The sequence below is a fragment of the Mirounga leonina genome, unplaced genomic scaffold (genome assembly GCF_011800145.1).
Source record: "Mirounga leonina isolate KUSES-001 unplaced genomic scaffold, KU_Mleo_1.0 Mir_357, whole genome shotgun sequence".
NCBI lineage: Eukaryota > Metazoa > Chordata > Mammalia > Carnivora > Phocidae > Mirounga > Mirounga leonina.
In genome coordinates this window covers 3,509,422-3,529,108 of record NW_023270702.1, presented here as the reverse complement: position 1 = coordinate 3,529,108, position 19,687 = coordinate 3,509,422, and the positions used below count along the sequence as shown (strand labels likewise).

The 19,687-nt window shown below is 38.1% G+C and overlaps 1 protein-coding gene and 1 pseudogene across 1 annotated transcript in view; one reads left to right on the top strand and one right to left on the bottom strand.

Moving 5' to 3' along the window:
• Positions 1 to 10,432: 10,432 nt before the first annotated feature.
• On the bottom strand, positions 10,433 to 10,953 carry LOC118027012 (annotated as a pseudogene).
• A 4,219-nt stretch (positions 10,954 to 15,172) lies between these two features.
• Positions 15,173 to 19,687, top strand: part of TACR3 (tachykinin receptor 3) — a 78,668-nt gene continuing 74,153 nt past the window's right edge. Inside the window, exon 1 of the mRNA XM_035030138.1 lies at positions 15,173 to 15,708. Coding sequence (XP_034886029.1) covers positions 15,173 to 15,708 — 536 coding nt within the window. The remainder of the gene's footprint in view (positions 15,709 to 19,687) is intronic.

The window sequence follows — 19,687 nt, the reverse complement described above, 5'->3', positions numbered from 1 at the left end:
AAAGCAGTGGCAGTGGGAGAAGAGACAGGAAAGGGAAGTATAGCATTAAAATCTTTTATAACAGATTTTCACCAATTAAAAATCAGTGAACACAGGGCATGCATGCATACACGTGATCATTACTGTATAATTTATACCTTTGTTCTACTATACTAATATATAGGTAAATTTTAAAATAAATACCAATAGCATAAAACAGTTAAAGGATAAGATAAAGAATAAAAATCATAAAAGTTCTAATATATCCCCCCACATCTTAATGTATCTTCTCTAGCACTACATGCAGTATATGCACCTCACTTGGACACCAATGGTATAAGGAAGAGATGCAAGGGTTAGAATCATTTATATTCATTTAGATGAAATAATGCCTCCATTTAATTGTTTTATAAATGTTATTTCTAGAGAATTTTAAATGTTACTTTCTGTCTTTTCAGATTTTCACACTACTTTATTTTATATAAACAACATATTTTCAAAATCCTATAAAAATTTTGAAAATAAAGATTAAGCTACCTTGGAAATTTTGCTTTGCCATAGAAAACAATAAAAATAATAAGATTGTGAGGGTTGTTTCTGAAATATATTGTGGGTTCGTTTCCACACCACCACAAGAAAGTGAGTATCACAATAAGGGGAGACAAATACATTTTTTGGTTTCCTTGTGTATATAAAAGTTATGTTTACACTACACCGTAGCCTATTAAGTAAGTGTGCAATAGTATTATTTCAAAAAAAAGTGTACACACTTTAAAAATATTTTATTGCTAAAAAGTGCAACAACAATGAGTTGTAATCTTTTGCTGGTGGAATGTCTTGCTTCAGTGTTGATAGCTGCTGACTGATAAGGTGGTGGCTACTGAAGGTTAGGATGGCTATGGCAATTTCCTAAAATAAGACAACAAAAAGTTTGCTGCATCAACTGACTTATTGTCACAAAAAAAAATTCCCTGTAGCATGCGATGCTGTTTGATAGCATTTCACCTACAGTAGAATTTCTTTCAAAATTGGAGCCAGTATTCTCAAACTCTGCCACTGCTTTATCCACTAAGGTTATATAATATTCTAAACTCTTTGTTGTCATTTCAACAATTTTCACAGTATCACAGAAGCAGATTCCATCTCAAGAAACTACTTTCTTTGCTCATTCATAAGAAGCAACTCATCTGTTAAAGTGTCATCATAAAATCGCAGTAATTCAGTAACATCTTCAGGCTCTACTTCTAATTCTGGCTCTCTTGCTATTTTCATCACATAGTTACTTCCTCCACTGAAGTCTTGAACCCTTCAAAGTCATCCATGAGAAATGGGATTAAATTCTTCCAAACTCCAGTTCATGTTGATATTTTGACTTCTTCCCATGAATCACGAACTTTGTTAATGATATGTAGAATGGTGAATCCTTCCTAGAAGGTTTTGAATTTACTTTGCCAAAATCCATCGGAGGGATCATTATCTATGGCAGCTTGATTCATGGATCAAGAAATCATTTCAACACTCAAGTCTTATTGAAAAAATACATTTTATAGCAGCATTATCAACAATAACCAAACTATGGAGAGAGCCCAAATGTCCATCAACTAATGAGTGGATAAAGAAGATGTGGTATATGCATACAATGGACTACTACCAGCCGTCAAAAGAATGAAATCTTGCCATTTGCAAGGAGATGGATGGAGCTAGAGGGTATTAGGCTAAGCAAAGTAAGTCAGTCAAAGACAAATACCATATGATTTCACTCATGTGGAATTTAAGAAACAAAACAGATGAACATCTGGGAAGGAGAAAAAAAGACAGAGGAAAACAAACCATAAGAGACTCTTTAAGACAGAGGACAAACGGAGGGTAGATCGAGGGAGGTGGGTGGGTGATGGGTATTAAGGAGTGCACTTGTTGTGATGAGCACTGGGTGTTAAATGTAAGTGATGAATCACTAAATTCTACTCCTTACACTATATGTTAACTAACTAGAATTTAAATAAAAATTTGGGGGGAAAAAAAGAAATTGCAATGATCTGAACTTGACTTTGCAAACACAAAATCTTTAGAAGTTTCTCCAAATTTTTTCCACAAGTGGATTGATTCTGATTTATTCTGCACTGTTTCTCTTGCAAGAAACCTCTGGAGAGGTCTGTCTACCTGTCAGGTAGAGCATTTTGATTCATGAATGAATTCTCTTTCTAGAGCAAGGATAACATTAACAAATAGAAGAAAAACCTTATAGTGAAGAGAAACTTGAATTTCAATTTAAATAAAATTGTAAGAACAGGCAAAAAAAAAAAAACTATCAAGTAAAATGTCCTCATAGGTCCTTTGTTTCTATGAGAAATTGATAAGAACTAATTTCCATTCAAAATATCTAACCAGTATGGTAATATAAATTAAATATAACCTGAAATATAAATAATTATAAAATATGCTCCCCTTTGCTTTCCTTTTATTTTGTTGACTTTTAAGGAATGCTGATGTATTTTTTTTTTCATTTCAGCCTGCGTATTACACTCTTTGTGATGATTTAACATAAAAAAAACACATTAGCTGTCAACGTCTAGTGCGTTGGGGTCCCTGGGTAAGGGTCTACGAAATCACCAGGACACAGGGGATGCAGAGCAAAGGCAGCACTTGCAACTGCATACTGCCGTTTATTACTCAGATAGCTATATACTCGCAGTGATCAGATAAACATAACAATGTATACTTAAAGTATCAAGCCAACATCCGTGAAGTGAAATATACACGAAATTCAATAAGAACAAAATACATCCTGTTTATGCTTGCAGAATAAAGAATTCTCTTAGCCATCCTTCCTTTGGAGACAACATGTTCTTTGTCTTTAGAAAGAACACTTCTGTTTAGAAAGATACACTTTAAGCTAGGCAAGAGCCACTTCCTGCTGATCCAGGCATTTAGGACTTGCAACATGAGATAAGGGGAAGAGAACATTTTCTCCTCCTGGCCCAGGCCTGCCTGGCCGTCCTTAACCTCAGTGCAGTCCTCAAATGACCCGGGCCTGCAAGGGGCTTACAAGCCTACATCATCTCAATTAGCCTCTTCCAATTACTTTCCAATTAAACTGAGACCAAAGAGTGGTTGATTAAGGCTGTGGGGGTTGCTTTTGAAACATCTGGATTTGAATGCTGGCCCTGTCAGTTAAGTTTCAAATTACTTCTCTGTTAGTTTCCTCACTCATAAAATAGAGATGTTAACAATTATGGCACTACATTTCTATATACATTTTTGGACTATATACATGTCTATAGTTGACCCTTGAACAATGCCTGGCTTAGGGGCACTGATCCCCTACACAATCAAAAATCCAAACTTTTGACTCCCCCAAAACTTAACTTAATAACCTATTGTCTACCAGAAGCCTTACCAATAACAAAAGCAGTCAATTAACACATATTTTGTATGTTACATATATTATGTACTGTATTTCTACAATAAAGTCAGCAAGAGAAAAGAAAATGTTAAGAAAATAATAAGGAAGAGAAAACATATTTACAGTACTGTACTGTATTTATCCAAAACCATCTGCATATAAGTAGACCCATGCAGTTCAAACCCTTGTTGTTCAAGGGTCAACTGTACAATAATGTCTTATAGATGTACCTGAAAGACTTCTATTCAGGGAAAATAAATAGTTACATTTTTTTAAAAAATCAGGGTATATGGGGAAAAAAGGATCAGGAACATTTCTCAAAATTTATACAATTTAGTTACAAGAGCACTATCAAAACATGCAATCAGTTCTGGGGGAAAGACTTTGGACTATTGAAACAAGCTGGTCAATATGACTGGAGGCAGCCTCAGCAGATATTAAAAATGCACCAACAGGGGGCACATGAGTGGCCAGTCAGCTAAGTGTATGACTCTTAATTTCAGCTCAGGTCATGATCACAGGGTTGTGAGACTGAGCCCCACATCGGACTCTGCTCTAGGTGTGGAGCCTGCTTGGGATTCTCTCTCTCCCTCTCCCTCTGTGCCTGAACCCTCTCTCAAAAAAAAAAAAAAAATGAACCAACTTCCTAATAATAGAGTTATCTATCATTCCCCCAATTGTCAATCCCATGCAAACTAGCATCTACAGGTACTTCAGTATGGAGTGTTATATTTTTAATTGTTGGGACACCAAAGAACTCCAAGTGTTCCCAGGAAAGAGGATAAAACTTCCTAAGAAGAAAAAAGGAAAATATGTGTGTTTCAACCAATTAGGAAGTATATCAATACTATAAAAGTTAAGACAGCCATTTCTGAACACACCTGTTGACTCCCAACTGTGTAGGCAGCCATGGAATTAGTGGGGTTGCTAATAACTTGTTTGTACAGGTTGTGTGAGGGAAGTACCTATGCAACATTATTAATATCATTTCAAATTAATTACAGGAGAATTTTCATATCGATCACCAAATCTACTTTATGTGAATGAAGATTACATACTGAGATCCTACCTGTATGTTTAAAAACTATTGTCAATAGCTTCATCTTTCTTTATCATTAATATCTTAAATGTATATAATACATTAATGCAATAATGCAATATATAAAATTTGTGCATAAATACATATATATTGATGCTTTCTTTTCAGCTCTTGATCAACAGATGAATACTACACTAGTCAGTATATAATAGTACAAAGATTAGAAGGTAATTTGTACCTCAGAGTGTTAGCTATATTTGATTTTTTAATCTAAACCAGATTTAGATTAAACCATATAAAATGCTGGTTTGATTATAGATTATGTTCTTAGAAATCTTCTTAGAACTCTAAGAACATTTTGGAATAAATGTGTATCCAGAAAATTTTGTGCACTATTTTTTTTAAAGATTTTATTTATTTATTTGACAGAGAGAAACACAGCGAGAGAGGGAACACAAGCAGGGGGAGTGGGAGAGGGAGAAGCAGGCTTCCCGTGGAGCAGGGAGCCGGATGCGGGGCTTGATCCCAGGACCCTGGGATCATGACCTGAGCCGAAGGCAGACCGCTTGATGACTGAGCCACCCAGGCGCCCCAATTTTGTGCACTATTATGAACAAATTTTACCTATTTTCTTTTTAATATATTTCCATTCTTGTGGAGTTTATGCAGTGATCATATTTGAAATGAAAAATTATACTAAGCAAAATGAAGCATACATAAATAAAGATATCAGCTTTTCCTGTACACACTAATTTCTGATTCCTCCTTTAAATGATAGTAAATGAATGTGTAGCACAGAAATTATATACCAATCATGGAATCCTATAATTTTACTGATTAACTTTGATTTAATTAACAGATAGGAGTTCGCCAAGGAGCTCTTAATTTGAGAGCTAGAAAATGCTGAATTATCCAACTACCCCTACTCACACACACATTTAGCAGTTTTTAATTTAGAGTAATAGATACTTTAATGAGTTTTGAAAGATTAATTCTTCTCTTAATTATGTCACCTGTATCTTTTGAATCAACATGGGAATGCCAGTGTTTGTAGATAACCAACAGCTATCTGACCTACTACCCCATATTTATTTGAGTAGAACACTTTCTCCTCTTAGACAAAAAATAAATAAACAAATCTTGATGTTATTAGAATTCTTTTAATGAATTTGTATGAATATGTTTTTGTTTTTTTGGAAATTGTATCCAAATTACTTGAGGGTATAAATGCAGGTGGCAAAATTATCATCACTCTATAATTCTATGGAATTATATTATACATGCCTTTCATATTCTAAAATTCCAATAAATATACTTAGGAAATAAAGAAGGAAAGAGGTAGGGAGAAAACAAGGAAGGAGAGAAATAATTTACATTTTCAGGAAATGCTCTCCCCATTTTCTTGATTTTTTTTTAAATTTTATTTATTTATTTGACAGAGAGAGAGAGACAGCGAGAGAGGGAACACAAGCAGGGGGAGTGGGAGAGGGAGAGGCAGGCTTCCCGCGGAGCAGGGAGCCCGATGCGGGGCTCGATCCCAGGACCCTGGGATCATGACCCGAGCCGAAGGCAGACGCTTAATGACTGAGCCACCCAGGTGCCCCCATTTTCTTGATTTAGCATAGTCCCAGTGAGAAGAGGAGATGGGAGAAATGAATCTTCAACTCAGTCATTCTCACCTCTCATTGTGTAAAAGTTCTGCACGAATAAATATGATTCTAGTGTTTAAAATGTGCATTTTGTACCATCTGGACTCCAAATACAATCTAATGCTTTATTTTTCACTAAACTGAAGAAGCAGCAATAGATTCCAGTTTGAAGACTAGCTATTTTGTTCCTTAGGAAATATGGTGTATGCATATATCATACTTTATAGGTGATATGGAGGATTCTCAAGGGCCACTTTGATAATGTGATTTTCTCTTACATACAAACTGTAGTAGCTACTCCTCATGTAATCTGTGACTATGTTGTGCACACATATGTTTAGAAATACTGGTAGTGAGGATACTGATCACCTCAAAGTCATCACTGTGGCTCAGACCCAACTCTGGTCCATGGCTCCAGTCTTAACTGATAGCTACTCCAGTCCACTTTTGTTGGCTGGGTTTTAGTTACAAAAAGATTATCTCTTTGTTTGGTTGCTTGCTTGTTGTTTGGTTTGTCGGAGTATTGTTTGTGTTCTACAAAACACTCAGCAGTGTTGTATCTGAGTCCCTGCATGTTTGAAAATGTCTTTCTGTTATCTGTATATTTGAAAAAGGGCTTACTTAATGGTATAAATTTCTTGGAACACATTTTTCTTTCCCGAAGGATTTTTAAGAATTCCTTAACACTCTTCCAGCAGGTAATGTGTAAAATTTCAAGACCAAATTGATTTATTAAACTTACAGGTGATTTGACTATCTTTGCCTGTTGCATATAACATTATCTCCTTATCTATGAGTCCAGGGGTCTTGTAACTTCACTTGAATATGTCTTGACTTGATTTTTTTGTATAAAGGTTGATTGGGACATGATGAATACTTCTGAATTCTTAGTTCTTTGGTCTTTTTAGGAACTGTTTCCTGTTTTAGGTAAAATTTACATAACACAAATTCCACCATTTTAATCATTTTAAAGTGTACAATTCAATAGCTTTTAGTACATTCACAGTGTTGTGCAACCAACCCTTCTATCTAATTTTAGAACATTTAAAACATGCTCTTCAAATGATAGGATAAAAGTCCATCTTTGAAGATACTAGGATACAGTTTTTGGACATGCCAAAATTATTTTATGTTTATGCCTTTTACATCTTTGATCTCATAAATATAACTCCAAAATACATCCTTGTACATAAATTTTTGTCTGAATTTCTGATTACTTCCTTAGATCAAATCACTAGGATTGAAATTATTGGACTTGAAGAGTGAGATTATTATCAAGATTCTTGATATATATACTTTATATCATATCATTTTTCCACTGCCATAGTAATTCATACACTGCATTGAGGGCTATTAACAACACTTAGTATTGAAGGGGGAGGGATTCATGGTTATCTTTACTCATAGTGTCTCTATTCATTGCTTCCTACCCAGCACTTGATTTACAAAATCTATATACAACAGATGAGCTGTCAGTTTCCAATTTAAAACCTTCCTTAAATATGACCCTCACTATTGTGTCCCTCTACTTCCCTCCACCAAATAAATGTAGTTCTTAATTCCCAGTACCTGTGAATATGACCTTATTTGGAAATAGAGTCTTTGCTACGTAATCAAGTTAAGATGAGGTATACTAGTTTAGGGTTGACCCTAATGCAATGACTGATCTCATTATAAGAAGAGGTTAATTTGAACCCAGAGAAGGTAATGTAAAGACACACAGGAAGAACGTCGTATGATGACAGGGACAGAATTAGAGTGATGCATCTAGAAGCCCAGGAACACCAAAGATTGCCAGCAACCAACAGAAACTAGGAAGGAGGCATGGAATAGATTCTCCCTCAGAATCTCCAGAAAGAACCAACCTTGCCCACATCCTGACTTTAGGCGTCTAGTCCCCTAAACTGTGAAAGAATAAATTTCTGTTGTTTTAAGCCACTCAGTTTGTGGTAATTTGTTATGACAACCCTAGAAAACCGATATAAATGTCAAATGCTAATGCTACAGAGAGGTCAAGGAAGTTAAGGACAGAAAATGACAGTTTAATTTAATACACAGTCAATTGATAGGACAATGCATTGACAGAAGAGTATTAAATATTTAATACTTAAGAATATTATTGTGAGTGAGGAAGTGAAAATAATGAGTTTAGATATTTTGTTAAAGAAGCTCATGTGGGAATAGAAGGAGAGAGAGAAAAATGGTAACTAAAAGGGAATGTGGTCAGAAAAGAGTTATTTTAATGTAGATTCTTAGATGTGTTTCAATCCTAAAGACAAAAAAAGAGATGCTGAAGAGAGAGAGAAAAGAGGAGTTGTTGAAAGAACAGGTAGCACAGATAAAAGAATGTTTTAGGAGAATATCAACCACTTTCATCAAGATGATAACAAATAATGAAAAGATGGATGAAATGCACAGAAATGTGAAATTCATGGCCGATGTTCTTTTTTTTAAGATTTTATTTATTTATTTATTTATAGAGCTGGGAGAAGGGCAGAAGGAGAAGGGGAGAGAGCAGCATCTCAAGCAGACTCCATGCTGAGCCCCAGTGCAGGGCTCCATCTCATGACCCTGAGATCATGACCTGAACCAAAATCAAGAGTTCGTCACTTAACCAACTGAGCCACCCAGGTGCTCCAATTTGGCTGATGTTCTGAATTTTTTTCAGATAAATTGGAAATAACTTGCTGAGCAGAAGAAGGATGATGGAGAAAGAAGAAAGTTGAAGGAAATTTGGGATTTGGGGAAATGGAAACTGATAGATCCACATGAAAAGGGTGTCTGGCAGAAAACAAGTATTTTCAAGGCACTTGTCTACACAATTGAGTGGAGTTGTATCAATTGCGGATTATTGATTGATTGCCAGCAATACTTAGTAGCCTGATTTTGTGGAAATGACCAAATGTAACTGCAAAGCAGTATGATGAAATAACAAAGGAAAAAAGTGCAAAGCAAGAGTCAAAGTGTGGACTATCAGATCTGAAATTCATAAGAAAGAAAAATAAATCTCAACACAGTGGAAACACTGACCATATCGAAACAAACTGTCAAAGAGAAGTTTGTTGTCAGAGAAATCTGGAATTTTGACAAACTTTTTCTGTAAATAACTCCTCCACTAGCCAGCACCAACACCTGAAATTCTACCCTATTATTTTTAAGAGGACTGTTAAAATAAAAATACAAGTGTGAAATATGCCATATGGTTTCATTGAGTTGTAAGGGAGAAAAAAAAGAGGAGGAGAAGGGGGGGCAGAGCATGTCATCAGTATCCATTCTATTATTATAAATTGTTAGCAAATTACTGGGGCACATTACCAATATGTATTCTAAGCAAAAATATGGAGAACAAATAAAACTTGAAAGAAGTGTAATCTATTATACATAATAAAATAGATAAACTTTTCTTGATCATTAGGAATAAATAACAAACATTCATATAAAAATCATAATTTGGGGGCCCCTGGGTGGCTCAGTCTGCTAAGTGTCTACCTTCAGCTCAGGTCATGATCCCGGGGTCCTGGATCGAGCCCCACATCAGGTTCCCTGCTCAGTGGGGAGTCTGCTTCTCCCTCTCCCTCTGTCCCTCCCCCTATGCTCATGCTCTGTGTCCCACTTTCTCTCTCTCTCAAGTAGATGAATAAAGTCTTTAAAAAAAATCATAATTTGTATTAATATTTATGCAGTCAAACCAAGATTTAATCACTATTATGTAAAACCTATTAACATCTCCTATGATACCATGCTTGGCTTATTTTCTAGCAGCCTCATGCTTTTGCATAGGTTTTAAATGTGCTCAGACACATTACCCAGGGTTTTTTTCCTTACTATATTAGTCTCTTTTTATTCTTTTGGTAATGTCATTGAGTTAACTACTACTTTTGTACGTGATGAAATGTATTAGGAGTCACTTCAAATGTTGGCACCACTATGAGCATGGTCTTTCCCTTTACTTGAACTCAGAATTAAGAGTTTTCATTCTTGTTTTTTTTTTTCTATTCCAGTCCCAGAAGAAGTTTTCACTGTAGAAGTTATCTGTAGACAGTCTTACGCTTTCTAGCAGCAGTCCACAACCAGGCCCTAACTTCTCCAGGACACTACACAGGATCGACTTAATTATGTATTAAGCTAAGAGACATTCTCTCAAATGAGTTTAAATGCATTTTATCTTTAGCTAACCTACATGATATGTAAAAAAAATATGCCTTAAAAACAATGCTTCCGCTCCAAATAAATCAAGGTCAAAATAAATGAAGAGCTCAAGATGACATCAGGCCCATTTGTTTAAGTCCTGGTATTGTGTGGATGAAGAGCAGCAGCTAGTTATGACAATAGGTGATGCATCCAAAGTAATGGCCAAATTCCTTAACATTTTTCCATTTCTAAACCGTCCTTAAAGAAACTCATATATAGGGTCACACCATTCTCACGGTAGTCCAGCAGAGCAACCATGCCATCTGGATTTGTGTTTTCCCTAAAAAGAACTGGTAATTTTTGAAGTTAGCTAGGATTTCATAGCTTCATTTGTTCTTCAGCTCCTATCATAAAAGATTTTACTCTTTCTGGCCTCTGTTCTTTCAGTTTGCCTTTGACTGATTTCATGTAATCTTTGATGTACTTCTTGTAGGCTTCTTTTGTGAAGCTGGTTTCCTGAAAGTTATGGTCCATGACAATAGCAACATCAGTGATTACCGTGCTTCCAGTACCTTTGCCCTCAGGGACTTCAGTGGAAGCATTTCCATCATTAGTGAATCATCAATGTTACCCTCTGTCCTCCTGACCACCTTCCCCTCCACCTCCAGGCACAGCCCATCTATGATCTCTCAAATCTTATAGATGTCGGAGAACATCTTATCATGGCTGAGGACGTCCTGGTAGATGATCATGAGGGCAGCTGGAGAGAGACCACTGCGGAGCTAATTTAGCCAGAGCCTAGAGCTCTGAGCTAGTGGTACAGCCTGAGCAGCACTGGCGGGCAGGAGGGAGTGGGCAGAAAAGCCACACTCCCAAGTTTTAAATGTAAGAGGATAGGATCCTTCTCCAAGAGTCACCTTCTGGTATGTTACCATTTCCTCTGCCTGTCCTCCTTCCCTCGGGAGTCCAAGACTAAGACTGTGAAGTTCTTATAGTAATAGAAAGAGGAATTAGGAAACCAGCTGAGTGGACTCAGATAAGGGCAGGATTCAGATTCTGGAGCTACAATGAGTAGAGTATTCACCAAATTCTCTTAGGAAGAAGTCTAAGGAAGCTTCTTTCTTAGCCATTATCTTCTAAACCTTCCCATTTTTCAAGGCATAATCTTCTGACAAGTCTATTTTTTGGCAATTCATTTAATCCTTACAAATAAATTTTTGTTAATTGAAGTAGAGTCAAACATAATGTTGCGTTAATTTCAGATGTACAACATAGTGATTCCACAACTCTATATGTTATGCTATGCTCGCCACAAGTGTGGCTACCATCTGTCACCCTACTTCACTATTACAATACCACTGACTATATTCCCTATGCTCTACCTTTCATCCCTGTGACTTACTTATTCCATAACTGGAAGCCTGTATCTACCACTCTCCTTCACCCATTTTGCCCATCCTCCCTTTTCCCGCTGGCAGCCATCAGCTTGCTCCCTATATTTATGGGTCTGTTTCTGCTTTTTGTTGTTGTTGTTGGTTTCTTTTGTTTTTTAGATTCCACATATAAGTAAAATCATATGGTGTTTGTCTTTCTCTGACTCATTTCACTTATTATAATATGCTCTAGGTCCAACCATGTTGTCACAAATGGCAAGAGCTCATTTTTTATGGCTGAATAACATTCCATTGTGTGTATATATATACACACACACTACACCTTCTTTATCCATTCTTCTATCAATGGACACTTAGGTTGCTTCCATATCTTGACTATTGTAAATAAAACTGCAATAAACAGAGAGGTGTATATATCTTTTTCTTACAAAGAAATTATGTGAAGTTGACAGAATCCAGAATCCAGTGAACACAACATCCTCCTGTTCAGTTGAACACTCCCATTTTTCTCTTTACTTTCCTATTCCACCATCCATAACACTTGCTCTAATATCAAAAATATTTCTAGACTGCAGGCTCAGTGAGGACAGGATTCATATCTGGCTTATATCTGTAGTTTCACTGCTCCATCCTAGTACCTGGCGGAGCTCCTGGAAGGAAGTATACTCAGTACTGATGGGAGGAATGACTGAAGCAATGAATAAACAATAAATCCTCTACTGGGATACACAGACATTCTCTCTGTGGAAGGCAAATCTAAAAGGAAAGCCATGACCTGGATCCCTCTCTTCCTCTGAAAAGAAAGAACTAACTCATTAAATCCTTTTCACTGGTGTCCTGGGTGGCTTAGTGAGTTGAGCATCTGCCTTCGGCTCCGGTCATGATCCCAGAGTCCTGAGATAGAGTCCAGCATCCAGCTCCCTGCTCAGCGAGGAGTCTGCTTCTCCCTCTGCCCAACCCCCAACCTGCTCTCTCTCTTAAAAAAATAAAAATAAAAAATCATTTTTTAGATATACCCCTTTCATTGTAAATACTTCTAATTCTATCATTATCATTTTTTTTTCATATCATTTCCACTCAGGGAAAAATCCAATGAAGGCAGAATTACAGACCTGATACTCTGTATGGATAAGTAAAGCACAGAGTAAACTGAATGGATTTCTACACAACTAGGTAATTTTACAACGTTAAATATTTGATCAAAATATGCATAATTACCAAGCGACCACATGACTTATTTGATGACTGATGAATGTCATACAATTTTTTTTTAATTCTTCCTTGATTTCCTTATGGAAGAAAGAGATTTTCATTTGCAACTCAAGTAATTTCTAAGTGGTGAATTGGCAGAAAGAAATAATCTGCCTTTCAAAAGAAAATGGTTTAGCTTAGAATTAGTAAACAGGACATGTGGAATCTCATTAAATTCATTTATGATTTATCACATATTTTCACAGGCCTTTCTGAGAAGAAATAGTAAATAATAACTTTTGATAATTATTATTTTCAGCATGCATTTATTTTGAAGCAGGGTTGTATCAATATATTTATTATCAGGTTGCCTCAAAGTTATTTCTATACACTACCTTGTGTGTCATAAAAACTACAAGAAAGAAAACATTATTCATTACCAGACATCCAGGTCTACTTGTATAATAATCACTGCAGAGTTTTGGAGAAGTATGTTCTACACCAGGAAACTAAAGAATACAGAATGTTCACAAATCACATGCTACCTTTTCTTGAAGCTAAAGAACTTTCTGTGCCAGTCTATTTTACCTGAAAATGTTTAGATGAAAAAAACAATGATAACAAGAAGAAAGGATGCTAACATGTATTGAGGTCTCCCTCTTGCCCCCTGTTGTTGAAAGTCTGTTGAAACTACTTGCCCCCTAATTATTCTGTAAATTAGATTTTTTAAATATGCACTTTCAAATGAGGAAACTTGTGTTCAAAGAAGTCAATGTTTTGGGGAGGTTGCTAAAATATGTTTAACTCCAAATCCCATTATTCCTGCCCCCAAGAAACTAATAAAGAGTTTCCTCTCTGGAACATACTGATAAATTGCCCGTAACATCCATCTCCAGCTTGCACTCCACAAACGCTGCTGCTCACCTGCTCCCAGCCAAGCTCAGAAGTCAGACCCTCCGGGTCTGCACAGGAAACAGGTTACTGTCACTCACCCTTATCAGAGTGTCCTCATGGTCAGCCTGAAAACTAAGGCGCCAAATGTCCAAAGCCATATACCAAATGAATGTGTTTAGATTGCTTACAAGATACGTTCACACCAGAGAAATGAAGAGATTCAAGTCTTGTCATCGTATTTCAAAAAAAAATCTGCATCTCGGGTTTCTGATTTACCCTCAGTGTGTTATGGCATTCCAACGTGAGCAGAATCCTCCAGGAGAAACCAGAGTCTCTGCCCGGGAGGAAGGCGGAGGAGACTGATTTCTGGTGACAGAGATTAGAAGAGGACAAATGGGTAGACTTCCGAAGTGTGTGAGGAAAAGGGATCTGAGAAGTGAGAACACACACACAAGCAGAAAGTGGAGCGAAATTCCAAAAGCCAGCGACACCTACCAAAGTACGCGTCTAGCTGTACCCGCAGCCTGCAGCAGGTTACACACACACATACACACACACATACACACACACACACGCTCTTGACGACAAATCTGGGATCGTGCCTCTGCTTTAGGGGTGAATGGTTTAATTGGTTTAGAAAAGAACAGCCCATAAGAAATGTCTGAGAGCAGGGACCTCAGCAAAATATCTTGAAGTTAAAAAAGGAAAAATCAATCACGTACAGATTTTATTTTATTTTATTTTTTAAGATTTTATTTATTCATTTGAGACGGATACGGAGAGAGAGAGCATGAAAAGGGGAGAGGCAGAAGCAGCCTCCCAGCCAAGCCAGGAGCCAGACGTGGGGCTCGATCCCAGGACCCTGGGATCATGACCTGAGCCAAAGACAGACGCCCAACCATCTGAGCCACCCAGGCACCCCTCATGTACAGATTTTAATTGCAACTGAGGAAGTGCAGCCCTTCCTGAGCGTCTCAACCCGCCACGCTCTCGCTGCGTGGCTACAAGTAGCGAATGAATGAAATGCGAAGGGCGCGACGGAGGAAAGGAGCGCAATCGTAGCCCGCGAAGGGGTTCGTCAGCTCCGCGGCCCCCACAACGTCACCAAAGCAGGGGACTGTACGAGACTATAAAGCCAGCTGCAGCGCCTGAACCTCAGTGCTCCAGCCAGGGCCCGGGAACCCGAGCAGAGGCAATCCCGGAGTTCTCTGCTGGTGACAGCTCCTAACGTCTCCCTTCCCTCCCATCTCATTCTTCCTGCCTGCTCGAGTCGGAAACTCCTCCGAGAAAGCGACTCCCCTGCTACCCATCACCTGCTGGCTCCAAGCATCTCATAACCAGCAAGGGCTGCGGTAGCTTCTCCACCTTGCTTCCAGGCAGGGCTGAGGTCCGCCCAGCAGCAAAGGGACCGGGAAGCGGAGAAGAACTTCGAGGGAGTCGGCTCCGGCTGGCGGCGGGGAGTGGGGAGATCCGGGGCTGCAGCCCCGTGGCGATGGGCACTCTCCCCGCAGCCGCGAACTGGACGGACGGCGCGGGCACCGCGGGCGCGGACGCCGGGAACCTGAGTGCGGCGCTCGCGGCAGGGGCGGCTGAGGCTGAGTGGCTGCATCTGCTGGTCCAAGCCGGCAACCTCTCGGCCTCCTCCTCCGCGCCGGGACTGCCTGCGGCCTCCCCGGCGCCTACGCAGCCCCGGGCCAACCTCACCAACCAGTTCGTGCAGCCGTCCTGGCGCATCGCCCTCTGGTCCCTAGCATACGGCGTGGTGGTGGCCGTGGCGGTCTTCGGGAATCTCATCGTCATCTGGATCATCCTGGCCCACAAGCGCATGAGGACCGTCACCAACTACTTCCTCGTGAACCTGGCTTTCTCCGACGCCTCCATGGCTGCCTTCAACACCTTAATCAACTTCATCTATGCGCTTCACAGCGAGTGGTACTTCGGCGCCAACTACTGTCGCTTCCAGAACTTCTTCCCTATCACGGCCGTGTTCGCCAGCATCTACTCTATGACGGCCATTGCGGTGGACAGGTGAGGAGAGAATAGGGAGGAATGGGGGGAAAGGGAGAGAGAAGAGCTGGGCAGTGGGATAAGGTTACCAAGGACATGGTGACAAGACGGATTTGATGAAAGGAAAGGGCCTGGGAAAGAGTTCTTGGAGAAAGGAGGTCACTAACACATGGGTAGTGCTCCAACTGGCTGAACCAGTTTCTGCTTCTAGGGCCTCCCTCACTCTCCCCAACCCCTGATCCCACTAAGGGCATCTAGAGGGACTGAGAAGACCAATGAGGGAGATGGGGAAAATCTGTCATTCCAAGAGGGACAAACTCAACTAGAAACAATACTAGCAAGCTTTCCCAAATGGCTTCAAACAATTGCTACAAAACTTACGTTCTCTGTAAAGGGAACTTTTTGGTCTTCCTTCTCTCTGTTAGTCACTATTCTGTCAGAGAAATGGACGATGAGTCACCCTCCACCCTTCCCCCCTCTCTCTGGTCTGCTGGTCCTCAACCCCACCCGCCCTATTCCCTATCCTTGCTCCAAGGCCAATATTGGCTTGGCCTGCCAGTCATGGAACATCCAATAGAGGTAACGATGTCTCTCTAAAAGACTGCTTTATGCTGAAAGTTTCCACAGTGACTTGGGTTAGATTTCACTTTCAGTAATCTGAGGAGGCTGGGTACACCTTGTTCCTGGAAGATTACATTCAGCCAAATGTTTCAGACGATGGGGGGGAAATCCTAAATAATGAGATGTACCACTTTATAGCTATTTAAGATGATTTTTTAGAATGTTCCCCCATCTACAGTGGGGATTCTGAGATTCTTAAACAATTAAAAGCCCGATAGACTGCCAATATTTGTTCTCATATTTAAGTTTTTAAAATTTCTGTTTGCATTTGCTTTCTCCTATGGAACATTATGAAATATGCATAATTGTGTTAAGACAATGGTAAACCCCTACTTATTACTGAAAGCTGGTTACACTAATTCAGTATTATTCTAAAACCCAACACCACCAGTTGATTCGTGTCTGTTCTGTGACTGGCAGCTGCATGGGGGATGTAGGGGGGTGATGTGACTTTAACTTCAAGCCTCAATGTTCTTAACTGTGAAAAGAAAAGAGCACTTTTTTTCTATATTAACAACCTGTTTCAAAATGAAATTTTGACTTAATATTCTTACTACATTAGCATTTTTAGAAGGCCTCTAAAACTAATCTTCCCTTTATCTCTGATCTTCCACATGTATCTCCTCCTTCACTTTTGTAGGAATAGGAGTGAGTGCAAAGAAGGAACAAAATCAGCTCCAAGTTGAGGAATAGGTGAAATTGACCCTAATTTTCTCCACCAAGATAGAAACAAATGTTCCTTTAGCTTGAGCATCTTCCCTTTTGTTTTGTTTTGGTTTCCTTTTCCTTCTTTTTTTAAATTACTTGTAAACATGTGATTTTCAATGGGATCAGGAAGGGAATTAGCGTATCGTATTATAAAATTCGCGCCATCTTCTTGAAATATTAATAATTCCTAATGAGATTTGATGAAATTTTAGTGTTGTGAAATTGGTATTTCAAGTCTGAGGGGCAAAAAGGGGTATTTTTCCAGTTATTTTCTGCCAACAGTTAGACAAAATCTGAAGTGGTCTTGGAGTTATTTTAAGATAATGCTATTTCATCACAGTCACTGATTTGAAATTAATGAATATTTTACTTCTTCTTTACTATTTCTTTAGTAGAAAACATTATTTAATCAGCAAAACAATACAAAATTTATCGAGCATGCAATTTGCAACAAAATTTGAAGCCTGCTCAGCTTAGGTACTGAAAATCTTTTAAAAAACTGTTATTTAAAGTAATACTTTGTGCACAGAATTGATGAAAAGAAATACAGACATATAGAAAAACCTGTTTAAGATAATTTTTAGAATCAAAGATCATTCAAACCTAACAGTTATTAGAATTTTCAATAGTTTACCATCCTGTGGAATCTTTCTGCACGTGTATGTTAGCAAACATGAACTGGAAAAGCTAGTCCTGTGGTATTTGCTATTACTTTATAGATTCAAGTTTGCAAGGTTTACCCTCTCTGAGAAATTTCAGGTGAGTCATGGTGCCTTTGGTTATGGTTGCATGGACTCCCCACCCCATATAGGATATAGGCAATAGTATGTACTCACAGAAATTATATTTTTCTGTATAATTAATGCTTTATTGAAATAATCATAAAGGTTGTTAGTTCCCTAATTAGTTCTTATTGATAAAGGAATACATCATTTAGACTGTGATGTGAATACTAGTCTTATTGAATTGTGTTTTCTATCCTCATTTAATATAAACTGAATTGTATTCTCCCAGCCTAAATAGAAAACATATTTAACTCACTCTGTCCCTCTGCATAAAATCAAAAAGATCCTCTGAGCTTGAAAACTACTTTAGCTTTGACTCAGACACAAATGGCTTTTCTTCAGCTAGAGCAAAATGGTTGCAATCTCCTATGAACTTGGAAATTTTAGACCTGACTATAGATATTCCCTTAGTGAACACATGTATTTTACAAATGGAGAACTTCAAGCTAACTGTCACACATTTTGTTTTGTTGTGTTTTTGTATAATTCTAGTAATTCTACCAAATATGTGCATGTGAGGTCACAGGTTCTGGTCTTATCCTGATACACGTTACCTTCTGTCTTATCCTGATACGCGTTACCTTCTGTTTTGTTAAAAATTTCTGCAAAACTCTTTTTTATTGGCTCAGAAACCATCTTTCAGTTCTACACAGTTCCCTCTTGCCTGGAAGTCTACTTCAGCATCCCTACACATCAATACCCATACCCACACACATACACACACACACACACACACACACTGGAATTATTTGCCAATCAGGTCACTGTTTCTCTTCACCATCCTTCCCAAATTTACCATTTTGAACTTTAACATTTAAACATAACATTTATTCAAAAGATGCTAAACTTTCCCAAGATCATGCAGTAGAGCCAAGATTCAAACCGCTGTAACCCACTCAAGGGTCTGCTATTCTAAGCCTCTACGTTAGTAAAATGGCTCCTAAGGAATTCTGAATGTTGTAGAGTTTAATTAGACAAATTATTACCTTCATTTAAATTAGAATTTAGTGCTTGTTTATAATATATAAACTATATATCTATATATTATATATCTTAAATGTACATTTAACACATCTTACGTATATAGTACCTTTATTGTAATTGAGAATGTAGATAATAGAAAATTATTAATATAATACAAATATTGTCATCTTATTCATTTATGGCCATATACCACTTGATATGTGGGAATATATTAAAAAACAGAAAATATTTTCTTCCGTTTTCTAAGCACATTTTTGAGATTAAGTTAGAAACTCTAAGAAGGGTTTATTAATATATAGTAAAGGAAAATTTCAGAACTCATACTCCAGTATTGATTGTAATATTTAATTAGAGAATTTTTAAAATGACATTCACTCTTTCTTAACTGGAAACCTTAAGGAACCATTTCAATATGTCTTATTTAATAGTCCTAAAACATTAACAAAGACAGCAAAAAATACTTATATTCTTCAAATCCAGGGACACACCCCCAGCATGAATAGTTATAAAAAGTATTTTATCTAACTGAACTGTTTTATTTTTCATCCAAATAGATAAAAGTTGATCTTATATGCTACTCTTCATTTTTTTTTAAATTTCTTTAGGAAGATCCTTTTTCATAAAGCTGTTATGCAGAGTATTCATAGAACATCTATTTCTTTTGAAGTTTATTATGGACAAATAAAAAATATGTAGTTATAAAAAATCATGAGGCCTTGGGGCGCCTGGGTGGCTCAGTCGTTAAGCGTCTGCCTTCGGCTCGGGTCATGATCCCAGGATCCTGGGATCGAGTCCCGCATCGGGCTCCCTGCTCCGCGGAAAGCCTGCTTCTCCCTCTCCCACTCCCCCTGCTTGTGTTCCCTCTCTCGCTCTGTCTCTCTCTGTCAAATAAATAAATAAAA